The 17029-nt window shown below is 48.9% G+C and overlaps 1 protein-coding gene across 3 annotated transcripts in view; it reads left to right on the top strand.

The window, feature by feature from the left end:
* Snap47 (synaptosome associated protein 47) overlaps window positions 1-9020 on the top strand; it is a 46778-nt gene extending 37758 nt beyond the window's left edge. For all 3 annotated transcript variants that reach the window (XM_075992385.1, XM_075992386.1, XM_075992384.1), the window contains one exon: window positions 8223-9020. In XM_075992385.1, coding sequence (XP_075848500.1) covers window positions 8223-8369 — 147 coding nt within the window. In that variant the 3' untranslated portion in view covers window positions 8370-9020. The remainder of the gene's footprint in view (window positions 1-8222) is intronic.
* Window positions 9021-17029: the final 8009 nt, after the last annotated feature.

Consider the following 17029-nt stretch of genomic DNA (forward strand, 5'->3'; position numbering starts at 1 on the left):
CCCAGTCCTTTGCTGCTGCAATAGACAGCTACAGGTTTGTGCTACTTTGGTCCTGTGCTGAGTTCTTTGCCCAGCCTGTTCCCTTTTGTAGCTGAGTCTTAGGTTTTCTGCAGTCAGACAAGACCCTCCGCACACGGGAGTCATCTCAGTGCTGCCTTCCCAAGACTGTTACATTTTTTTTCTTGCTTGCTTCACCATTTATAAATTCTTATTTTTATTTTGTGTATGAGTGTTCGCCCACATATGTCTGTGGTGCCACATGCATGCCCGATACCCTCAGAAGCCAGAAGAGGGCGTATGACCCCCTAGAATCGGAATTAGAGACAGTTGTGAGCTGACCTGTGGGTTCTGGGAATTGAACCCAGGTCCTATGGAAGAAGAGTCAATGTTCTTAACCACTGCACCATCTCTGCGGCCCCTTTCTTAACTCTTTTGACCTTGAGGATGTGGGTGCCCTGCTGGTAGATGCTATGCATCCTCTAGAAGAAGGTCCTCTGTTCTGTGTCCGAGCATTTAACCAGGAGGACATGCTGGCTCTTGTTGATGCCCTTCCTTTGTTGGGTGGACGGTCTTTCCAACTGTGCTATTAACGTGGTACGTCATGGGGTTCCTCACGTCAAGTCCCCTGCACTCTGCGATCCGTCCCATATGGATTCAGTTTGTTTCCTGTGTTTTCATTTTCATTTGTCTCTAAGAATTTACTAATTTCCTTTCATTGGCTGTTTCGGGGCTGCTGTTTAATTTGTGTATATGTATGAGTGTTTTGGCTTTCCAAATTTCTACTTTGATTCCTCTGTGGTCGGAGAAGAAACTTATTATTTCAGTCACTGTACATTTAATGAGATTCGTTCCCTGGCATATGATGTATGCTGGAGAAAGTCACTGAAGCGTGGAATACTCTGCTTCACTCCTAAAGTCCTGGGAATCCAAAAGTCAAGTATTTTCCCATGCTAATGATCCCTCTGCTGGCCAGTAGCCACAGCCACCAGAGTAACTTCAGGGTGGGGCTGGTTACCGAAAAACCGGGGCAAAACTGGATGTGAAGACCCTCAGCCTTACCTCAGAAGAAGGTTGAGTGTATCACCAATGGCCAGTGGTTTGACCACCCACCCCCATATAATGAAACCCCATAAATCCTAGAGACGTTTTCAGACATCTTCCCGACAGCCGAACAATTGGAGGACCTAAGGGTGAGTGCCCACAGAAGGCATGGAAGCCCCGCCCCATACCCATACCTGGCCTCCTGCATCTCTGTGTCATGATGAACCAGTCAACCTAAGCTAGTGTTCTCTAAGTTCTGTGAACCGCTTGAACAAGCCAAGGAGGGGTTGCAGGAACTCTGACATACTGCTGGTCATCAGGGGAGAGCTTACCTGTGCCCCTGGAGTGGGGACATAGTGGGGACTGAGCCCCAGCCGCTCCAGGCAGTAGATACCAGAGTTGAGCTGAGTTAGAGGACACGCAGCTGAGGAGCGACTGTTGCTGGTGGGGAGCGGCCCCCAGATTCAAGGCTGCACGTGCTCTTCCCCATAGTCTCGGCTGTGGTGCTCAGGTAGGGTGTTGGCAGTAGTCCACTGGAGCCCTGCATTGCCTTCTGTGATCTCTCCAGAGACTCCTCTGTAGCTGTTCACAGTAGGTAGCAAGTACGAAGTAGCTTTGGTCTGGGCTGGGAGCAGCTCTTGAGTTTTGATGCCATTGACTCCTGTCAGACAAATAAGGGATGAACAGGCATGTTGTCTGTCTGTCTGTCTGTCGGTGTGCAGCACAAAGGCAGTGCGTACTGAGATGGGAGGTGTAGGTACTGCACCCTTGCCTTATAACTAACTCACTGTGTCGGGTGTGGTGATTGTCACTGTCCCCTTTCATCCAGCAGGGTCGTACCTGCAGCAGGGTCGTACCTGAAGGCTTGGGTAAGGACAGATGGCACGTTGTTGTGAAGCAGCCCTCGCATTGCTCTGAATTCGGGGAGCCGTGCCTCAGTGCATCTTCCCTGTGTCTCCTGTTTTGTGTAGTAAAGATCTGTCTTTCTGCAAACATTTGACTCACTTGCAGGTCACCTATGAGTTGTGTAGCAGTGTTCTGGGTCAGCCTTGGACCTGTGGACTCAGGCATCATGCTGACCCTCGAGTGAGAACAGCTGTTTGTCCCTGGCAGCTGGCTGCCAGAAGTGGTTCAAGGCCCACAGATCCCTGAAGACCTGCGCTCAGCTACTCTGCTGTCTCTAAGTCCCCCCAGAAATGGCACAAACAAGCCCATACACACCATGGTATGGGGGAGACTATGAGAGCAGAGCCTCACACCCACCCTCCCTGCCAGCCCCAGACCACCAGGAGCCCCTAGGAATGCAGCCACAGGGACGTGAGACTAGGGTGGTCTGTGAGCATTGCGTGTGATGGATTGCAGCAGAGCATGCTCCTGCAGCCCCTCGGGCTCCACTGTTGTGAAAGCCAACTTTCCCTCCTTACCTTTTCCCCAGCATGCTAATGGCTCAACTGGAAGAACCGTTCAGAGTTGCAGACAGCTTGATTTATCCCAGCTCTGTTCTTAAATGGTTGCTAATTTCTCACTGTAGGAAAATTCACAGTTTCTGGGTGAGTCAGTGTAAGAAGAGTTGAGAGCAGACAGCCCAGCTCACAATAACTGTAGGTGCTCAGATTCATACCCTGTATCCTGGAGTCCTCTGACAAGGTGGAGCAGGGCATCTTTCCTGAGAGCCTATGTGAAGACAGCAGCCTGTGTGCTGCGGCATGTGTGGGCACAGAAAGCTAGACTGTCTTGACAGCTCAGCTCCACATCATGAGGCCAAGACCCCTTGAGAGAGTGTGTGTGGGCATGCCCACGCGGTCAGTGCATCAAAACTGCCTCAGTCAACTCTGGTTCTGTAATGTGCTGTCACTACGGACAGTGTAGAAATGGCAAGGAGGCTGAGGTCTCACTCTGCTCCTCTGGTGTCCCTGGTATGACCTGGCTACCAGCCAGGGCTGTGTTGGTGTGCTTGTCTCCAGTCGAGGCAGCGTCGTGCAGATAGACCACGCGTCACATACCGCTGGGCTTTGAACTCTTGTCCAGGGCAGCCTTGAGGACTCATGGGCCTTTCAAGGCCAGTAAGGCTAGAGAGCCCTCCTCAACGATTCCCTGGGAATAGCCCCTTGCAAAGCAGCAATTGTGCTTGTCCTAGGGATATAGCTCTGCGTGTGTGTGTGTGTGTGTGTGTGTGTGTGTGCGCGTGCGTGCGTGCGTGCGTGCCTGTCTGTCTGTCCGTCCGTCTGTCTGTGTGTGTGTTTGTTGTGAGTGTAGGGGGTGTCTGTTCCTTCCCTGATCTTTTGTGTCCCTCTCTACTTCCTGCCTGAAGTCACCTGAACTATTACTCCCTTCTCCCACCACACACACTGGGAGGAGCTGATGGGACTCTTGGACAGTGGCGCTGACTGCTGATGGCTGATTGTTGTGTTCCATCCATAGCTTCCCTGAGAGAAGAGCCCTCAACTTCCCAAACTCTCCTGGACACATGCCTGCCCATGTTTACTTGTCTTGCCTGTCCTGCATGGGTTGACGGTTAGGTAGTCTGCACAGGGTGGCAGTCTTGTTTGCTGCATAGCAGGGACTTGTGGGAACATCCATCTGAGCCTGGACTTTGACTCCCAGCCAGAGAGGGCCCATCAAGGGGCCCCTGGGTATGTCAGAGGCTGGCAGCATTGTGTGCTGATGACTAGACAGCTTGTCATCCCGGGCCACAGGGGGAACAACTGTTTTTAAGGTTTGGCCAGACTTCATGAGCTCCATTCTTTCCATCCCCTGTTATATGGAATGTGCGTGGTGCTATTTAATTACTTCAATCCCCCTCTTAAAGAAAAAAGGCTCCCAATATTCCAGCGGTATTAGTGCTTAGAAGGTTAGCTCTGTGACTTTCTGTGTCCGCGGACCTAGTAGCTGCTGGATGTCTTTTCAGTATGGGCAGGATTAATTAATTCCAAGTGCATTCTGGCAGACAGGCCAAGGGGTCTTAGCAGCCTATTTGGAATGAGTTCTATTTTTAAGACTTAAAAAATGGTGAGAGTTTTTCCAAATCAAAGATTAAATAGCAACCAGGCTGTATTTTGAGTATTTGTACAATAAAATGCTGAAACTTGGATAGGCAATCAGCTGTTTGGGCCACGGATTATTACATGTGAATATTCTTTATTCTTTGACTATTAGGCAGAAGTCACAGACTACACAGTTTCACTGATTTCACTGATTTTTTTTCTTGTTTTTTTTTTCTTTGAGAAGGTCTCATAGCCTAGTCAAGATGACTTTGAATTTCTGGTCTTCCGACTTTACCTCCCAAGTGCTGAGATTGCAGGCAGACACCACCACACCCGGTTTATGTAATTTGCTGGGGGCTGAGCTTCAACTGCACTACGTCCTCATCCCACACATAGCCCCTCTCTTGCTGCGGCTTCACTGTGCACAGGCGAGGGACAGTCGACCTGGCTTTTCAGGAAGATGGCAGTTGGAAATGAGGTGATATTTTGTTTGTTTCACAGACTCTTGTCATAGAAGTGATCTTTGTGGACACAATGTCCCGTGTCCCTTGATCCTGTTTCCTATAGCTAGCATTCATGTTTGTCCTGGCTGATATTCACACTGACATATGGGGCTTCTGTGTTGTGTGTACTATACTTAACCAATCATGACTTTTGTTTGTTTACTTTTTGAAGTATATTTTGGGTGTATTCACTTTTCACACCTCAAATTGTGGTCATTTAAGAATGCATTGCTTCTTCCTGCGCTGCAGCTTTATGACACTGCGGGCTGTGAGGGCTGGGTGGGTCCTGCAGCCCAGCATCCCGGACAGGCCCCCATGAGACAGATAGATCCTTGCTCTGTTTCCAGGGACGTGTGATTTCTCACAGTGCCCTGGTGCTGTGACTCAGTCATCCCCCTGTGGCAGTTAATGCCAAGCTAGTGATTATGTCTCTTGTAAACTGGCTCAGTCTGGATCCAGTGAGCGCCAATGCTCATGGCCAGTGCACAGCTTTTCTGGACCTTATTTTTAAAAAGTTTGAGATAAAAAAAAAAACCTGAACACTTTCTGAAATTAAGTTCTGTGAGTTGCATGGCAGGGGGCACACAGTTCAAGCTTTTGTTTAGAATAACTAGAGAATGAAAAAGTAAACAACAGGAAACAAACTGAAAGTGTGCTTTGATCGTGTATTTTTAGTTTTCACGCAAGCATGTAGATGTAGTAATAAAATCCAGCTCACATGGGCTGAACGTTCTTTCTCTGAAGCACTCAGGACCATACTGGTTTTGAATTATTTAGGATTTTGAAATATTTCTCAGACGTGAGATAGCCTCGGACTGGGACTAGTGTTGTGTGTGTGCCCTTGACACATGCTCGAAGTGATCTCAGACAGTAGCTAACACTCTACCCACATTTTGGAGGTTTTATGTTTTATTTTTGTTGTTTTGAGATAGGGTTTTGTATAATGAAGGCTGGACTCAAACTCCGTATGTCACTGTGACTGGCCTTGAACTCCTGATCTTGCAGGTGTGCCCCTCTTTGCCTGCGTTTTGATGTGGCCTGTCCCGAGAGCTCAGGTGTAGCGTTCTGCAGTGGTGTCACATCAGCTCAGAAAGATGCAGATTTGGGGTTGGGGGGGAGGATACCAACCTGCCGTCTAATGTGATGAGTAACACTTTGAGTCATGGGCAGCTTCCATTTTCTTCCCCCCTTCTCTTCTTTCCTGCAAGCACCGTTCTTCTTAGACACAAACAAGACAAGCTGTCTGTCTACTAAGTGAGCTGTGGCCGAGAGGCTACAGGACCCACACATGACTGGCTAGAAGCTGTGTTGCCCAGAGTTCTGGCAGGACCTTAGTCCAGGTTTAAAAGAAGCCATAGTCTAAAGCATTTCTATTTCAGACCATGGCGCGTACACCTTCAGGACAGGGCGCTAGCCGAGAGTCGCGCTATCAACACATCACAGTATATTTATACCTCTGGAAAGACGTGTGCTCTTATGGACCCACGTGCACACAGACTCAGAGTTTGTAGAGAAGCATGGCCCGGGATTGTGTATGGCCTGACTGTTGGAGGCTGGGGGGGCCTTGTCAGATGACATAAGTGGCAGGCAGGTGAGAGAGGACGATTGACGAGAGACAGGGGTGGGATGGGTGTTAGGGGACTCATTTCCTTGTTTTCCTTTGCTGTCTGGTGTCGCCGCCCATCTCCAGGGCTAACCCCACAGCGTGTTTTCAGGGCTCGAGCTGGCTTCTGGGGGAGCAGACCTAGAACTGCAGGCAGCGTGCTCTCTTGTGATAGCAGTGTTCATGGAGACATGGGCTGTCCCACTGTCACAGTCTCTGTGTCTGTCTTTAGAGGAGCTCCCGAGACCCACTGGTGGCCCCATCACGGGTCTTTCAAGTTTGCAGTTTATTGTGCGGATGGCTTATGTGACTCAAGCTGTCAGGAAAGAACTTAGGCTTACTGTCCTGGCTTCTCCTGCTTGTGTTGTATGTTGTTAGTCAAAGGCACAGCTTGGCCAGGTCGCCACACTGGTGGAAAGGCCAGCCTGTGAGTAAGGGTGCCTTTGTGAACTGGAACTGAGCACTCAGTGTGTGACTGGGGGCACCAGTTGGTGCCGATAGAGCAGTTTGGACCACCAGAGGTGTGTGGTAGCTGGGCCAGACCCTCCTAGGACACTTTCGTACCTCATCAGGTAGAGGTCAGGGAAGGTCACTAGACAGACGTTAGGGACCTCTGAAGTCCCTACTCAGCCCATCCCTGTTATAAACAGCTGTGGGGAGACAGTGATTGTGACCAAGATGTCCCGATGACTCAGGTTCCTCAATTCCTCTTCCGTGGCCCACTTCTTTCCCCAGAAGAAGGTGTTCACAGTCATCACAAGTGGTGGGCGCTGTTTTCTCTTAGTGTGCTTTCCTTTCTGCTGTCAGCCTGGGGAATATTAGCTGCTTAACCCAGCTTCGTGAGAACATAGAATAACCACAGTGTGAGGAGCTCTGGACTGCGGTAAAATAAAACTGCCTGGAGTATGACGCGGACCACAGATGTGAATGTGGGCAGCTAAGGGGAGGTGGGTCTCCTTGACCTCTCTGGCCTGCAGTGGTCCCACGGACACATACCTGTTCTCAGGCCCTCGAAGATCTCTGCACTGGGGTAAATATGGCCAGCCTTACATTTTTAAAGTGACCTTGTGTTGTGTGTAGCCTATTAAATTAGAGGCATTTGTTATTTAATGATGAGGATGCATTTTAGGGGGAGCCTAGTGAGGGGACTTCACCATTACTAACATCTGGTAATTTACACGGGTCTGAATGCTTGCGTCCCTTGCTGGCATGAGAGCTGTGAGCACACACACAGCTGCTGTAGCATGACCAGCGCACTGTTGTACTGAGCTCAGAGTTTATTCCCCTGTTTGTCTGACAGTGGGAACCATGTAGCCTCGTGACTCGGTTAGCCCAGGTCCGCAGTGGTTTCACTCAGCGCCTTCTGGGGATGGCCGTGCACACTTGATGATGGCGGGCAGCTACATCCGGGGACAGCAGGGTTGAAGCCCGATTAAGAAAAAACTCAGGGCCGGGCGGTGGTGGCGCACGCCTTTAATCCCAGCACTTGGGAGGCAGAGGCAGGCGGATCTCTGTGAGTTCGAGACCAGCCTGGTCTACAGAGCTAGTTCCAGGACAGGCTCCAGGCTCCAAAACCACAGAGAAACCCTGTCTCAAAAAACCAAAAAAAAAAAAAAAAAAAAAAAAAAAGAAAAAACTCAGGGTCAGAAATTGGGGTTCAACCCAAAGATCTGAAAAGCAAAACAGCCAGCCACTGGCTCCTACCTCGACCTCAGTCCAAAATGGTGATCCTTGCCTCCTGGAATCTCAGAAGACTGCGTATCTGAGAGCTGTTTCCTCCCATTTTGTAATACTCTCTAGGGCTGGTATTAAGGCATGCACCACCCAGTTTCTATGACAACTAGTGTGGCCACTGGGATTGACGGTGTGTGTTACCATAACCTGGTCTGTAAGGCTGACCAGTGGGACTGTTTTACTCTCAGATCTTCAGGCAGTCTTTATTTATTAAAATATATTTGAAATGCCAGTACACAGGGTTAGGCCTAGTGCGGAGGCCAAGCCAGGCAGCAGCTCTGTAGGCTGTCCTCATGGCTTTGACTGTTGGGAAAACGACGGAAGTGTGCATATGCTTGTCATTTGTGCTTCTCCCAGATCCTGAGCAAGCTGAAGGGACTGGCACTGGACACTGAGGCAGAGCTCGAGCGCCAGGATGAAGCTCTGGACGGCATCACCGAGGCTGTGGACCAGGCCACCCTGACTCTGGACAAGCATAACCGGCGTATGAGGAAGCTGCTGTAGCGGAGCGAGTTGCAGAGCAGACCCCTTGGCATGGCGCTCCTGATTCTGCTGTTTCCAGGCCTGTGTCCTTCGCACTGGAACCTGGGAAGCCATTCGTGGTGCTGTGAAACTGTGACATCTTCCTAAGGATGGGCCACCAAGAGGAGCCCTGGCATGCATGAGTATGATGTGTTTTCCAGGTGCCCTTAGCATGTGGGCCAGGTCCTGTTCAGGTAAGGATGGCCACCACGGCATAGCCATCCTCCCTGTCTTCACTGAGACCCCAGCTTTGTGCTGTCATTGTGGGACTGTGACCCAGGTTGCCGTGCACAAATCACATCATATTGTCATCGTTTCGCCGTTTCTGCCGAACAGTAAAGAAAATGCCAGTCATTCTGAGGGATGAGTACTTGGTCTAACTCTGCTGTTCACTTGCCACAGGCATTGATTCCCCTTTAAGATGCTGCTGTAGGGGTGGCTGGAGAGATGACTCAGTGGTTAAGAGCATTGCCTGCTCTTCCAAAGGTCCTGAGTTCAATTCCTGGCAACCACATGGTGGCTCACAACCATCTCTAATGAGCTCTGGTGCCCTCTTCTGGCCTGCAGACATACACACAAGACAGAATATTGTATACATAATAAATAAATAAATAAATAAATATTAAAAAAAAAGATGCTGCTGTAGCCCCTGCCACCTTATCCTGGTCGTCAGTTAACATCCTGTAGAGGAACAAATCTAGTAGCTTCTGTGTATGTATTATAAAAGAGTGTTTACTGGATTGCTTATGTTAGAGGGCTGGGTCCAAGCACAGCCATGTGCATCCTGGAGAGTCAGAGAACACCATAGCTGCCCAGGCCAAGACTCCGGACCCTCCAACAGCCCCAGCTCTGAAGGCCTGGAAGCTCCTGGAACACTGGTCTTCGTTCTGCATTTATAGGTCAAAGATAATGGGAGCCGGGCACTCTCAGAGAGAGAGGGCCCACACACTTAGCACATACTGCTTCCTCCACCACCCATTTAGGCTGCCCACAGTCAGGGCAATCCCCTTTTTCCTAGTCCGTGTCCCTCTGGAAGCATACACACCCCATTCCCAGACACACAGGCATGTCTCACCACTCCTAGACAGCGCTTAATCTAGTAAATTGATGACCACGACCAGACGTTCTGCTGGCCTTGCCCTTGCAGACAGCCTTTTCTCATCGCGTGTGTGGGGACGGGTGAACGCCGCAAGTGCAGCCCACCCCCAGCACAGTGCCTCCGCAGCAGATGCCTCCGCTTCTAGGGAAACAGACACAGTGCCGATCCCCAGGCTACTCAGAAATGTGCCTAGGTGCCTGCTAAGAGGGCCCAAACTATGCCCTACTGTTTGCCTTTGCCTCGTCTTGTGCGTTTTCAGTGCGGGTTCTCATGTCTCTGCTAGGAACTGCTTCCACAAGCCCCTTCCCAGTGGCCACTAGGACTCTGGGCTTGTTTATTTGTGCAGGGGAGGAGGGTGGGTTTTGTTTTGTTTTTTGAGACAGGTTCTCACTCTAATCCAAGCTGTCCAGACTTACTACAGTCCTCCTGTCTCAGCCTTCCAAGTGCTAGGATTATGGGTATGTGCCCCCTCACCTGGCCCTGTCATGTGGATACAAGGTCACTGGTGTATGGAGATGTCTGTTTGATTCCCAGCACCCATGTCATGGCTGACAAATCTCCTGTAATTCCAGGTCCAAGTGATCTGGTGCCCTCTTTTGACCTCCATGGGCGCCAGGCACACACATGGTAAACAGACATATATTTAAGCAAAACATTAATACACAAAAAATAAAAATAAATACAGTTTTTTTTTTAAAAAAAAGGTAGAGTTCAGAGGGTGGTGTGTGGAGACCTGTGGCTTTCACAAGAGGTTTTCTCCTGGGGTTCCACACCAGTGTACATCCACACGTTTCGAATGGAAGGAGACAGCACCACCCAGCAGCTCCCTAAGACGTGTTCGAACATTCTGAGAAACTCATTTCTGAACAGCAGTTGTTGGAATTTGTGTGGTCTGTAAGTTGAGGTACTGCCCAAACCCAGGGCGCGAAGGGACCTCCGTGAAGGCCAGGGGGCAGGCTTGCCTGGTGTCCCTAGCACAGGCTGAGTGAGCGCACTGGGAGGCACCCACATGTTCTTAAGTTCCAGGAATGTGCTCAAAGCTTGATGCTGTTGGGGAGGTTCTGCAGGCTGCGCTCTCCCGTGTCCCTGACTCCTCGGTGTAGTCTACAGAGTCTGGTTGTCTGGTTCCTCTTCCTCCAGCTCGGCACCACATCGTAACAAACTCTCCGAACAAACTTATCCTCAGCCCTTTTGAGCAGAAAAGCCACAGGTTGCTCATTCTTGACCCGGAGGCACTTCTCAGCCTCCCCACACGGGGATTCTGGACAGACTGACAAGGTTTGGGGTAGGAAGTCTGAGTAGTCAGATTCTGTGGGGAGTGTTGGGGTGACTGTTCCAGGGAGGCCTCCCAGGATTCACAGGAAACTGCTTTGGAGGCACAGTGTGCAGAACCCCCAGTGTGGGGCTGGAGGAAGGGGCGTGTGGAGTGGGGCAAGGGAAATGTGGGGCCTGGGAGGGGGACACCTCAGGGCCCTAAGGAAGAGCCAGATCAGTGTGGTAGTACTTGTTTTGTTTGCTTTTTTTTTTTTAATATTCTGTTTTGAGTCTCACTTATTTAGATCTCACTACGTGGCCCTGACTGGCCTGGAACTCTCCATGTAGACCAGGCTATCCTCTAACCCAGGGAGCTCTTCCTGCTTCAGCCTCCTGACTACCGGGGTCAAAGGCGTAACCACCATGCCTGTCATAGTTCAATGATTTCATTGTGCTTGCATAATAGGCCCTGTTCTTGGGAGGAGACCTCTGCCAGACAGGGTCTCTTTATGTAGTGCAGACTGACCACGCTCAGAATCCTGCCTCAGCCTTGTGAGTGCCGGGAGTTCGGGTGGTCCCACCAACTGTCTGCTTTTGATAGAAGGTGGAGAGGTGTTCGCCAGGCCCCAGGCTTTCAGCATCTTCCTGAGGGCCCTTCCCTGAAGATCTTTGAGACCTGTAGGCGACCCAGGAGGAGCCTGTGTGCAGAGCAGAGCAAGGCCATCACAGCATGAGATGGGGACACTCAGAGAGATGATAGGCGGGACACCCTGTGGACCCTGTCTTTCTAGTCAGTGCACCCCATGATATGCTACCTGCTAACTGCGGGAGGGCCCAGATGCACACAGGGAGAAGCCGACTCCAGAGCAGGAAGCTGAGAAGGCCCAGGGATTGTTGGAGCAACCAAACACAACAAACTTGGATGCAAGGAGACACCCTCGACATGACACCCTACATGCCGAAACCTGCATCTCCCTGTCGGCAGTGCACAAGACTCAGGGAGTAGGAAACACCTGGGTGGCCATCCACACCCCACTGGGCTTCTGACTCAGGAGGGAGCGTTCAGCCCTGCTGGCATCTCACCGCCTGCGTGACACAGGCCTTCCTGGTGGGCGACTCTCCTTCATTGCCAGGACCCAAGTGAGGACGGTGCTGTCTCTGTCCTCTCAGGGCCACTCTGCAGGCTGGACTCTCCTCTGTCCCTGACTCCTCGGTGTAGTCTACAGAGTCTGGTTGTCTGGTTCCTCTTCCTCCAGCTCGGCACCGCATCCTAACGAACTCTGAACAGTGCCACTGGCTGAGAACCAAGTCCTCCAACCCTTGAGCCCACGGAGGACATTTTATATACAGACCATAGCATCAGAGAGACAAAGTCTAGTCCGTAGGGGTAACCCTGCCTTTTTCTCAGAGACTGAGAAACGGAGGTCAGAAACCCCACAAAACAAAAAAAAAAAAAAGAGTTTCAGAATAGGCAAAATACTTTTTATTTTTTTCATATTAAATGATCAGGTAAGTTTACTAAATCCATGATCTAAAATATCTGTGTGTATATACGAAGAGGAATGTGTGAGAGCAGTGATACAAAAGGTGATGGGTAGAAGGAATTAAAAATATCTTGTCATTTTTAAACATTTATTTTTGTTTTTTGTGTAATATTTGTCTGCATATATGTATGCACACCACATGTATTCCTGGTGCCAATAGATGACTAAGGAACGGGTGTTGGATTCCCTGGAACTGGAGTTACAGGTAGTGATGAGCTGAGACTTGAACCTGGGTCCTCGGGAAGAGCCTCCAGTTCTCTTACCCACTGAGCCTTTTCTCCAGCTCCCTGCCCCCATTTTTTTGAGACACGGTCTCACTGTATAGCCATTGGCTAGCCAGGAACTTGCTATGTTGAACAGGCTGCTCTTAAATTCCCAGAGATCTGTCTACCTGCCTCTGGCTCCTGAGTGATAAAATTTAAAGAATTTGCCCTACATCCAACTTGTTATCATTTTTCGTTATTTATTTATTCTTTGACAATATCATGTATCTGTATATTCCCTGTCCCCAGACCTTTCATATCTCCCACCTCCGTGTGTGTGTGTATGTATATATGTGTGCACGTGTGTGTGTGCATGTGCATATGCGTGTGTGCGCGCGTGCGCACCAGCTGGAGCATGGACAGCGTACTAACAGCCATACTCCTTAAGAAAGTGATCTCCCTAGCAGCCATCAGTTGTCAGGAGCTCCTCAGGAGTGGGGCCTCCCAAGCCTCTTCCCCGTTCATGCTGGATTTTGTGCAGGTCACCATAGCTGCTCTGATGAGACAATGGCTGCACCATGTCCAGAAGACAGTATTTCACATCACTCCTCTCTATCCTCTGGCTTTTACGACCTCTCCCTCCTTTTTCGACTGTTCCCTGAGCCTGGGGGCTGGGGTTGATACAGATACTCCATTTGTAGCTGAGTACCTAATGATCTCTTATTTTTAACCAGTTACGACTCTGCCATAGCCGCAGCCCACAGCAGCACCAATCTGTGGATAGAAACATAAATATTTGGAAGATAGTTTGACAACATGAGTATTTAGCAAAAAACAGCAATGCATTCCCATTCTAGGGCCTGTGACCTTGCCAGCCACGGGCTTTGGACTGTGTTTACAGTACCAAGCATGAATTACTTCCTATGGCTCAGGCTTCAAATGCAGTCAGAAAGAAACTTGCTAACCCCAAAGCAGTCACATGACTGTGCACAGAGGACACATCCTGTCTGGAGGTCAGTGGCATAAGGTGCGCTACTGGGAAGGCCATTGATGCCTTTTCACCTTCAATAGGCCGAGGACCTTCTGGCGCTATGAAAACTGGCAAGCAGGGAAGACGTTTCTGGTCAGTTCCAGATTTATTTGACCATGCCCTTTAGCCAAGGTGTGTGGTGTTCCCAGCAACAGGGTCACATCCTCTAGTTACGGTAGGCAGCTGTTCTAGTTTCCTTACTTTGGTTTTGTTTCCTGAGACAGGGTTTTTCTGTAGCTTTGGAGCCTGTCCTGGAACTCATAGAGGTCCACCTGCCTCTGTCTCCCAAGTGCTGGGATTAAAGGCTTGTGCCACCACCTGGCTAGTTTCCTTTCTTTCACTGTGATAAAATGCTCTGACAAAAAGCAATTTATGGGGCTAGAGAGATGGCTCAGTGGTTAAGAGCACTGACCGTTCTTTCAGAGGACCTGGGTTCAATTCCCAGCACCCACACAGCAGCTCCCAACTGCCTGTAACTCCAGTTCCAGGGAATCTGGCACCTCACATAGACATGCAGGCAAAACACCAATGCACGTAAAATTTAAAGAGCAACTCATGGGAGAAGGGACTTGTGTGAGCTCGCAGTCCCAGGTCAGTCTTATCATTTCAAGGAAGCCACACTAGCAGGAACTTGAAGCAGCTAGTCACATCACACTCACAGACGAGCAGAGAGAAATAAGAGGGCTCGTGCCTATTGCTCAGCTAGCTCTCCACACGCTCACTTAGCCTAGGGCCCAACCTATGAAATGCTGTTGCCCGAAGTCAGGGTAGGTCTGCCCACCTTAACCTGGTTAAGAAAATCTGTCACAGGCATACTCACAAGGCAGGGTGATGCAGGCGATCCTTCACTGAGACTCTTCCCCCAAGGCGATTCTAGGTTGTGTTGGTTTGCCAAAGTCACAGTCACAGCTAATCAAGAGCATTTGTGTAGCTTGTGCATTTCCAGGGGCCACTGAGGCCTCCCTGACCAATAACTCATGGCCGTCCTGTGCCTTCTGGGAGTAGCAGTGCCCGCTCACGCAGAATACCTTCCTTAACACTTCCTTGTTATTATGTTTTATCATTGCCTTACAAAGTTAGGTTCCATAAAGCTTTTCCACACACCCTCCGTTTTTACTAACTCAGTCTTGTCCCTATCCTCATTGCTGCTTAAACTTAATATTACTTCAATGTTACTTGCATTCTATTGACCCTCTCCCAATTAAGACCCCTTCCCTTCCTGCCCTTCATGGTCACTTCCTACTTTCTTGATCTCTACAGTCACTCCAAGTTAAACGCACAAATCTCAAAATCTAAAGCTAGGGACCACATATGAGGACAGCCTGTAGATGCCCCTCCCCACTGGACGGGAACTATCTCACTTTATATATCACTTTCCAGTTGTGTCCGTTTTTCTGCAAATGTCATTTTTCTTTATAGCTAAGCAAAATTCCATTGTATTTGTAATTTATATTTTCATCACCCACTCATCAGTTGATGAGCATCTAGGTTGATTTCCCAGCTGTTGTGAATAGAGAGTCCTTTGGGTGTGTGCCCGAGAGTGGTATCGCTGGGTTATACAGTGAGAGGCATACAGGCTGTTCACTGTCTTCCGTGTTTCACCAGTTTATACTCCCACCAGTAGTAGGCGCCTGTTCTTTCTCCATGGCCCAGCCAACATCCTTTGTTTCCCTGATGACGCCATTTGGTGTGGTGAGGCAGAATCTCAAAGTAGTTTTAATTTGCAGTTCTATAGTGGCTAATGATATTAAATACTATAAAATATTTATCAGCCATTTATACAACAATGTTATACTTCTTTTCAGATTTATTCATTTTTTTTTACTTTTATGTGTATGAATGTTTTGCCTGCTTTTAACTGTGCACCACATATGTGTCTGTTAGACCCCTTGGAGCTGGGGCTACGGATAGCTGTGAGCCATCATGCGGGTGCTGGGACTCTAACCTGGGTCCCCTGCAAGAGCAACAAGTGCTGTTACCTGGTGAGCTGTCTGCCCAGCCCGTGCATGGCCGTTTTTGATTGGGTTGTTTGATTGATGTTTATGGTTTCTCTTGTTATATTCTTGATAGTAAAGCTCTGTTGGATGTACCACCAGCAGCGTCTTCTTCCATGCTATAGGTTGTCTCAGGACTTGACGGACAGTTTCCTTTGCTGTACAAAATGAGATCCCATTTGCCTATTATTGGCCTTATTTCCAGAGATATCACAGTCCTGTTCCGAGGGGCCTTACCTATGAGTGTGTCTTGAAGTACACTGGTTTCTAACTCTAGCGCTTATAGGGTTTCAGGTCTTGTGTTGGGGTCCACGATCCATTTGGAGCTGGTTTCTGTGCAGGGTGAGAGTTACGAACCTAGCTTCAACTTTCTACATGTAGATATTTCGTTTTCCCAATACCATTTGTTGAAAATGTTGTTTTTTCTCCAGTGTGTGTTTTTGGCATCTTTATCAAAAATTAGATGACTGTAGTTGGGTGGCTTTGTATCTGGGTCCTCAACTCTATTTTTTTTTTTTTTTTTTTGGTTTTTCGAGACAGGGTTTCTCTGTGGCTTTGGAGCCTGTCCTGGAACTAGCTCTGTAGACCAGGCTGGTCTCGAACTCACAGAAATCCACCTGCCTCTGCCTCCCGAGTGCTGGGATTAAAGGCGTGCACCACCACCGCCCGGCTCAACTCTATTTTGTTAATCTGTGTCGATCCATGCTGTTTCTATCACTATGATTCTACTGTATACCTTGAAACTAGGTATGGTGATACCTCCAGTGATATTTGTTTTCTCAGGATTCCTTTGACCGAGGTCTTTTGTGCTTTCAAATGAATTTTAAGATTTTTTTCCCCCCGAACTTCTGTGAAGACTTAAGATAACATTTTGATGTGAATTGCCTTGAGTCTATAGACTGCTTTTGTTGTGATGGCTGTTTTTACAATATTAATCCTGCCAATCCATCAGCACAGGAGATCTTTCTGCCACCGAGTGTCTTCTCCAGTCTTTTCTGTTGGTGGCTTAAACCTTTCAGAAGTGTAATAATTTCTATAAAATTTCATAGAAATCTTTCATACCTTGGTTAAATTTATTTCAAGGTTTTTGTTTGGGGTGTGTGTGTGTGTGTGTGTGTGTGTGTGTGTGTGTGTGTGTGTTGAGGCTATCATGAATGCAATTCTTTCCCTGACTTCTTTATGTTTCTTATTAGTGTATAGGAAGAACGACTGCTTTTTCTATCACATATTTGAGATCTTTTCTGAATCCTAAAGCTACTTGCCCATCTTTAGAGTTTTTGCTACAGCAGCATCTACTTCCTAATAGTAAGTCTGTATTCATTTTCTGGGTGCACCAGAACAAAGAGCCACAAACCACATGGTTTCAAACAGCAGGATCTTTCCATCAGTTTTCCCAAGGCTGAGATTTGCAGTCCGGGTGCTGGCGGGCGGTACCTCACATAGGCTGACCTGAGGTCTTCTGGTGCAACCAGCTTGGTTGGTGGGAGAATTCAGTTTCTGTTGCAGTGAGCCGAGCTG

Source organism: Microtus pennsylvanicus, chromosome 11 (genome assembly GCF_037038515.1).
Source record: "Microtus pennsylvanicus isolate mMicPen1 chromosome 11, mMicPen1.hap1, whole genome shotgun sequence".
Taxonomy (NCBI): Eukaryota; Metazoa; Chordata; class Mammalia; order Rodentia; family Cricetidae; genus Microtus; species Microtus pennsylvanicus.